This window comes from Solanum tuberosum, unplaced genomic scaffold, assembly GCF_000226075.1.
Source record: "Solanum tuberosum cultivar DM 1-3 516 R44 unplaced genomic scaffold, SolTub_3.0 scf00137, whole genome shotgun sequence".
Lineage (NCBI taxonomy): Eukaryota > Viridiplantae > Streptophyta > Magnoliopsida > Solanales > Solanaceae > Solanum > Solanum tuberosum.
The window spans coordinates 86,607-93,893 of record NW_006239066.1 but is presented as its reverse complement, the minus strand read 5'-3'; the positions used below and the strand labels follow the sequence as shown (position 1 = coordinate 93,893).

The following is a 7,287-nucleotide window of genomic DNA, read 5'->3' as shown; positions in this document are numbered from 1 at the left end:
ATCGGTAATATAAGCAATGGTGTCATTGAGCCACTTAACAGGAGCAAAGTACACAAATATTTAATAGTCAAGAAGAAGAAGAAGAAGAGGTTCAAAATTTTTGTTGTTTTAAAATGAGAGGAAATCCCTCGATTTATAGACAACAAAGGAAAGTGTGAACAATATTTATTGTGCCTTATCGGAAATGTTACATTTATTTGGATAAGTTGCAATCGTTTGGAAAGGAAAACCTTTTATAAAAGTCACAACTTTTCATAAAAGTCGTTACTCTTCATAAAAGTCATAACTTTTCATAAAAGTTGCAACTCTTCATTAAAGTTGCAACTTTTCATAAAAGTCACAACTTTTCATAAAAGGGAAGACTAGTTTTGAAAATAAATAAATTAAAAGGAAATTCTAATTTGTGGGTGACGCCACGTAGACAGGCCTAAAGTTCTCTTATATATATATATATATAATATATATGATTTTATGAAATAACAAATTTTATGAAATATAGTATACTCAGTTTTTACTTTCTTAGAATATATGTCAAATCAAAATAGGATACTCATAATAACGGGAACGTGAAAGCCGGTGAGATTAGATTCCGTGTCTGTTTACAAGCTTTCTCATTAATTAATAAAAAAAATGAAATCAAAAGTTTGTCAAAGCGGCCTACCTACGGCATCGTTTATTCCTTTTAATTCAATGAAGGATTTAAAGTGGAGAGGCATGTTGTGTAGTTAATAGGCTTGTTGTATTATATGTTTAAGAATCTCAAGGCGTGATTGATACATTTTTGCACTTGATCCACTATGATGTGAGTTATTCAACTTGGATTTGAGTGTAAAGTGTATTAATATATAGTTGAGGTCTTCAATCTATTACAATGTTCCAACAGATAGGATCCACAGTGGGTTCTTGGACTCACAAGAAGATCGTCGATCCTCTTCTCCAAATCCTCCGCAGGTAACCTTTCCTTTTCAACTGATAAGCCTCTCATTATAATTTGATCTATCACAACATTATTTTTGCATTGACTTGCTGATTTGTTTGTATTTGGAAGGGGTACAGAGCCAAAACAATTGGCATTCTCTGGGGCTCTTGGTGCTACATTGGGTCTCTTTCCCATCTGTGGTATGTTTTATTCACCAACATCTACTAATGGTATTATTTTGTCATGTTTTCATTATCACATTAACCTATTACTAACATACCGTGTCAAGTCAAACACTATCATACAAGGGAGAGACAGTAATAAATTTTGTCAAGATTGATGAAATGGAGTTGCTCTTTAATATCCCAGTTTTTTTTTCCGCTGTTTCTATGAAAGCTTTACATTTTTACTACCTTGGGCTCAATTCGTTAGGATGTGAAGTTGCAAGAGGGGACACAAAGATGGTCATAATGTTGTTGAGATGGATTGCCTCAATTTGTTTAATCCAAAGCTGATGAAAAAGCAATCTATTTTCCTTCTGACATTCTCATTTATGTTATGCGATTTAGATGTTTAGAATGTCCACTTCAAAATCTCCACATTTGGTGCTTTACAAATTAAAACAGGTCAAAAGTTGGACTTTGGTTGGGTCTTGAGCTCATATACTCGGTATAGTTGAATTGCTTTTGTATTAGACTTATGATTTTCTAAAGTTTCATAGGTCTTAACGGATTAGCTTAAAACTAATTGTGAAAGAAAATATTAGTGATGGTGGTATTGGATATGACAATGCAGCTACCAGCAAACATGAAACAACATATGATTATTTATCAGCCCAACCTTTATCTCTCTAGACATCAGGTCCTCCCAGACTATGTTGCTCGGACTCTTCAAAAATATCGACGGGTGTGTATCGGATCCTCCAAAAATAGTGTATTTTTCAAGGATCCAGCACGGGTGCGACAACATCTTTCGAGCAACTTAGCTCCCTGATATTGTCTAAAAGTCAATTAAAAGCTTCCTTTTGCTTCATTAGTTAATGAAATCCCTTTAAAATAAAGTTAGAATCTATGTGAAAATCTACATACAAAACAGAAGGGCTTAGCAGTAATAAATCTTTGGAGTTGGGTGTGAAAATGGAGTCAAACATGACCTTAGGAAAGATTTGGCAACAAATACTATCATCTACAGATGAGTAGTGGAAATTGCAACAGATGGGGATGCATATGTAAATTTGAGTTATTCAAAGTTTCATTGCATAAATCTAATTACTCATCAAGATGAAAGGACCTCAATGATGTCGACCTGTCAACAGAATCAACATAACCGTTTTTAAGCATTAGTATTGCAAGTTCTGATTGGTTTCTTAGCTTTCTGTCTAGAGGCTACAAGTGATTTACTGGAATATATGTTTTACTATGGTTGCCTGTCCTACAATCTACTTTACTTTGTCAGGGGTTGCTGTATTTCTATGTGGCGTAGCTATTGCAGTACTTGGATCCTTGTGCCATGCACCAACTGTGTTGTTGGTCAACTTCATTGTTACTCCCATTGAGCTGAGGTACTGAATAAAGGGGCTTAGTCTATTACATCTTTTTTTTGGTCACACATGATTTAGCAATTCTAGTTACAATGATATTAACTCAATTGCCGCTAAATATTTTTACATCAATAAATATTGTTGCCACTAAATGTCTCTTTTGTTGTAGTGGATGGTTGAGATCCCTCTACCCTTAATCAGACGTCTCAAATTCGAGTCCCTGAAAATGTAAAGAAAAATCATGTTAGGAGCACGCCTCATAAATGAGTCATGTAATGTAGAAATATGAATTTAGTTGGACCTCAATACAAATATCGGACATACATACCCTCCCCCTCCCCCCCCCCCCCCCCCCCCCCCTCCTCAAAGTTTAAATAGTCAGTATCAAAGTACCTTTGATGATTGGACAGATATTTACCGGACCTCAAATATTATGAAATACGGATTCCTATCATGATTTCATTAATTGGTTCTGCCATAGATATTCTTGTTGCTCGGACTTCTTTTCATCTTTTTCTGAGTTGATAGATACAAAAGAGTTATGTGGTATCTATGAGATTGGGGAATAAAATAAGAGAACTGGTATGTGCTGAAATGTTGCAAGTTTTGCTTCTGTTTCTGTTGGCTCATGTTTGAATGGAGAATCTGTTGTTGTTCTTCATTAATATTCTATTTAATAAAATGCAATACTTTGTTTTCATTTATATGAATTTAGCAACCACTTCAAGTTCAGAAGTGTTGGCATCTGTTCTATTTATTATGGTTGGTTCAGCAGTGAACCTGTATTATGGTGGGGGCTGAGAAGAAAGGAATTCACATTAAAAATACAAATACCATAAATAGCATGTATAAAGGAGTTATCACTAGCGTGAAAACAGACATTGAGTCCCTGCTTGTTTACCCTATTTATGGATGAGCTAACTAATACAATACAAATGATGTCTTATGGTGTATGCTATTTATTGACGGTATTATGCTAATTGACGAAACCAACGAGTGTGTCAACCAAACGCTGGAATTTTGGAGAAGCACTCTAGAGAGTATGCGTATTATGATAAATAGAAGTAAGATAAATACATGTATTGCAAGTTTAGTTAGTATGAGAAGAGCGAAGTTGAGATGAAATTAGAAGGGTTGCAGCACTAACTGCAAACAATTTTGATATCTAGGCTTGTTGTTTTAAGAAATCAAATGATAGATGAAGAAGTTACTTGTACAATTAAAACCGAATGGTTGAAATGGAAAAGTGTTATTGGGGCGTCATGTGATAGAAAGACGATTATCAAGGTTGAAAGATAGGTTCTACAAAACAGTTATAGGACCGACGATGTTTACCAGTTCAAAAATAAAGTTATAGGACCGACAATGTTATATGGTAGTGAATGTTGCACTGCTTAAGTGCAATGTATCCACAATACGAGTGTTGTAGAGATACAAATACAAAGATGGATGTGCGGCCATATAAGATCAGATAAAATTAAAAATGACTACATTCGCCAAAAGGTGCAAATAGTCGTTTGAGATGATTTGGTCGTGTCCTGCTCGATCTACAGATGCACCACTTTATTGGTGTGAAACTATGATGGGTAAAGATGTTAAAAGGGAACGAGGTAGACCTAAAATTATATGGAAGAAAGTTGTCTTAAAAGAGCTTTAATTTCTTGGGAATCAATGTAGACTTGATTAAAGATAGGACACAATGGAAGAAAAAGATTCATATATGTGATATCTACTACTCCCTCTGACCCATTTATGTGGCATAGTTGAGATTTCGAGATCAAACTTCTAAACTTTAACCCTGAATTCGAACATAGAATCTTTTTTTTTTTATGAAGTAATTAGTTCTATTGCAGGCATCAAGTAGATGCATAATAGTTACAAAATCTTCAGAAATGAATCAAGGGAATCTAAAGGGGATAATTAAACCCAACTATACAAAAACATGAGGCAATTAGCTTTTAAAGATTGGTAGGTAGTTGATATTCCATAAAAGCATCTTCTATTCCTTTCATTCCAGATACTCCAAAAAATGGCTGCAGGTATCATCTTCCAGATTCTCTTGATGGTGCTATGAACTTTCCAGCAACTCCAACTTATCAAAACATCCTTGATATTCTGAGGCATGACCCATTTGAGACCAAAAAGAGCTAAAAACATACTCCATAAGTCTGCTGCTATTTGACATTGTAGAAATAGGTGGTTGTGTGTTTTTGCTTCCTTCATGCACATATAACATCTGGTAGTCATTTGAAACTTCCTTCTGGTCAGGCTGTCTTGGGTCAGGCAAGCTCTATGAAGTGCAGTCCAGCTGAAGCAACTAGATCTTCCATATAAGCTTCCAAGGCTAGTGGTTTGTAATTGCATTTTGTGGGCCTAGAAGCTTGAATGCTGCTTTAACTGAGAACTTCCCACCCCTTTTTCTCTCCAATTGAGTTGGTTTGGTGTTTCACTGTTAATTGCAACATTGTGAAGTGCTGCTAGTAGGCTGACCAACTCCTCCATTTCCCGATCCTGTATGTTCATTCTGAGGATGATGTTCCAAGAATTCCCTTCTCTATATTGCTGAATAGTAGAGTTTGGCTCCCTTGCTATCTGGAACATGTTAAGATAAGCAACCATTAAAGTGGAGTTGCCTATCCATTTGTCTCTCCAGAAACTGATTTTGAGATAAAATTTATATGTTTGACTAATTAATGACCTCAAATATTTAAAAGGCATATAAAGAAATTTCGATCAAAGAAAAACTTAATTGACTCTCGAAATTCCAATTGTGCCACATAAATTGAGACGGATAGAGTAGTTGAGAATAAGTTTAAGTCTTGTTAGTTGGTTGATTTTGGACCTGTTGCTTTTCTAGGAGTATTTTGGCCTTATTATAGATTTATATGCGAGTAAAAATATAGAAATTTATTATTATTATTTATATATATATTTAACATATTTTTTACTTTTATTTTTTTATCTGGTAATGAGTTGAATTTAGATGAAAAAACACGTTCAATGAGGATTCAAATTCCTCGAATTACTTTGGGACTGTGGCATAGTTGTTGTTGATGCAATATTGAACCAATTTGAGCTCCAACCTATCAAATTGAAAACAAATCTGAGCATTTAAGTGCACTAACAAAGAAACTTGAGCATAGACTTTATTCTGTAGGTTCTCTCATTGTATATTGAGTTGTTACCTGTTTGCCAATAAAACCGGCACGCCAAAAAAGTTAAGGGGACAAAAATGTATACATCTCTTTTTCTTGACTTGGGTGGAAGGGTCAATATTTCCTGCCTATGATGTTTACAATCAAATTTTGTTCTCAAAAGCCTGAACCTGTGATGACTTCTTCAGCAGGACTTTTGGGGTTGGGGTTGAGGGTCGAGGGAGATTCTTCCATCAGGATAGATGCACGTTTACGTTCACACGTTAGGTCTGCCTGTATGGGACAATAGCTGGTGTTAGTTTGAGGTTCACTCAGGAAAGGATTGCTTTTTAGCTTGTAGTACAATTAGGATATGTTGAAGGGTTGTTTAACTGAGTAGTGAATTGTTATTTGCTTTCATCTGATTCTCAGTCTTCCTCTTACCATGTGTTGTCTATAATTAATATCATAATTTCTTCATGTGCCTCCCATTTTTGCAGCTTGGTGATTCCTTTCCTACGTTTAGGTGAATATGTGAGTGGTGGACCTCATTTTGCTTTGACCTCAGATGCATTAAAGAAGGTCTTCACTGGTAAAGCTTCGTGGGAAGTCTTGATGAGCATTTACCATGCGGTGGGTAAACGAGTTCTCTCATTTGAAGCATCTTTTCCTCACTGTCTTTCTCTTATTCGTATTATCTTCTGATTGTTGCACTGTGATGGTCTTTTTATTGAGACTTAAATCCATAGTGTAATAGTACTAAGAAATAGTACTAAGAAAGAATGTACTAGGAAGTGGCAGTAATTATAACTTGCCAATGGATAACATGCAAATTTATCAGCATCATTATGGCTGTGGATTTTACGCGATTACGCTACATCCAAGAAATTATTACTGCAGTCAATTATTAGACAGGGTTTCTGCTGTAATCCCATGTTGCTTCCCGTCTATACCTTCGTATTTTACCTCTTTTTTTTTTATAGATTAAGTGAGAGGCAAGATAGCATATGTTCTTCTTCTACTGATTCTTCGATAGTGAACTATTTTACAGTTGTTGGGCTGGCTTGTTGCAGTACCATTCATCCTGGCAGGGGTTTATATACTGTTTTTGCCATGTTTTACAATCTTGGTTCGTAAATTCAGTAGCCTTCCGCCAAGCAAAATCACTAATGTTCCTTCAAGCCCCAAGAGAGCTGTTCCTCCAAGCCCAAGAAAAGTTGTTCAACCCCTTACAGAGGTCAGGGTCAAAGTGAGGGATGTTTAATGGACATAGAAATCAGTGTATTCTTAAATGGTAAATGAAACTTCAATGATTCCGGCATTTCTGTACATGTATCAAGTTCAGAGAAATTGACAGTGAAAACTGCTGCAAGTTATATCAAAATTATGTTTCTCTTATACAATTACCCTTCTACAGCAGGCAAGTATTTTCTTTGAATTTGGCAATATATTTGACAAGCATTTCTTGTCGTCGGTACAATTTGAAGAGATACATGCAATTTGGATCTAAGTTTTATTTATGATATTTGAATAGAACTTCAACTACAACTTGAAATTTTGATTTAAAATCCCAAGTTCACCTAAAAGAAGATCGATTCCAAGTTTTTTTCATTTTAATTTTTCTAAAATTTGAAACTTGATATACAAAAGAAGGCTCATGCTTGACATGAAGAGAATGTATCATGTGGAAGGAT

At 35.2% G+C, this 7,287-nt stretch overlaps 1 protein-coding gene across 1 annotated transcript; it reads left to right on the top strand.

The window, feature by feature from the left end:
* Positions 1–635: 635 nt before the first annotated feature.
* Positions 636–7,081, top strand: LOC102604974 (uncharacterized). Its single transcript, XM_006352010.2, has 5 exons — positions 636–951; positions 1,049–1,119; positions 2,375–2,480; positions 6,094–6,226; positions 6,645–7,081. The coding sequence occupies exons 1-5, from the start codon at positions 872–874 to the stop codon at positions 6,855–6,857; spliced, it is 603 nt and encodes a 200-aa protein (XP_006352072.1). The 5' UTR covers positions 636–871; the 3' UTR covers positions 6,858–7,081.
* Positions 7,082–7,287: the final 206 nt, after the last annotated feature.

Coding starts and splice junctions, on each gene's coding strand:
- LOC102604974 (XM_006352010.2), top strand. CDS start 872: ATGTTCCAACAGATAGGATCCACAGTGGGTTCTTGGACTCACAAGAAG. Junction 1,120..2,374: donor GGGTCTCTTTCCCATCTGTG/GTATGTTTTATT, acceptor TTACTTTGTCAG/GGGTTGCTGTATTTCTATGT. Junction 2,481..6,093: donor GTTACTCCCATTGAGCTGAG/GTACTGAATAAA, acceptor CCATTTTTGCAG/CTTGGTGATTCCTTTCCTAC.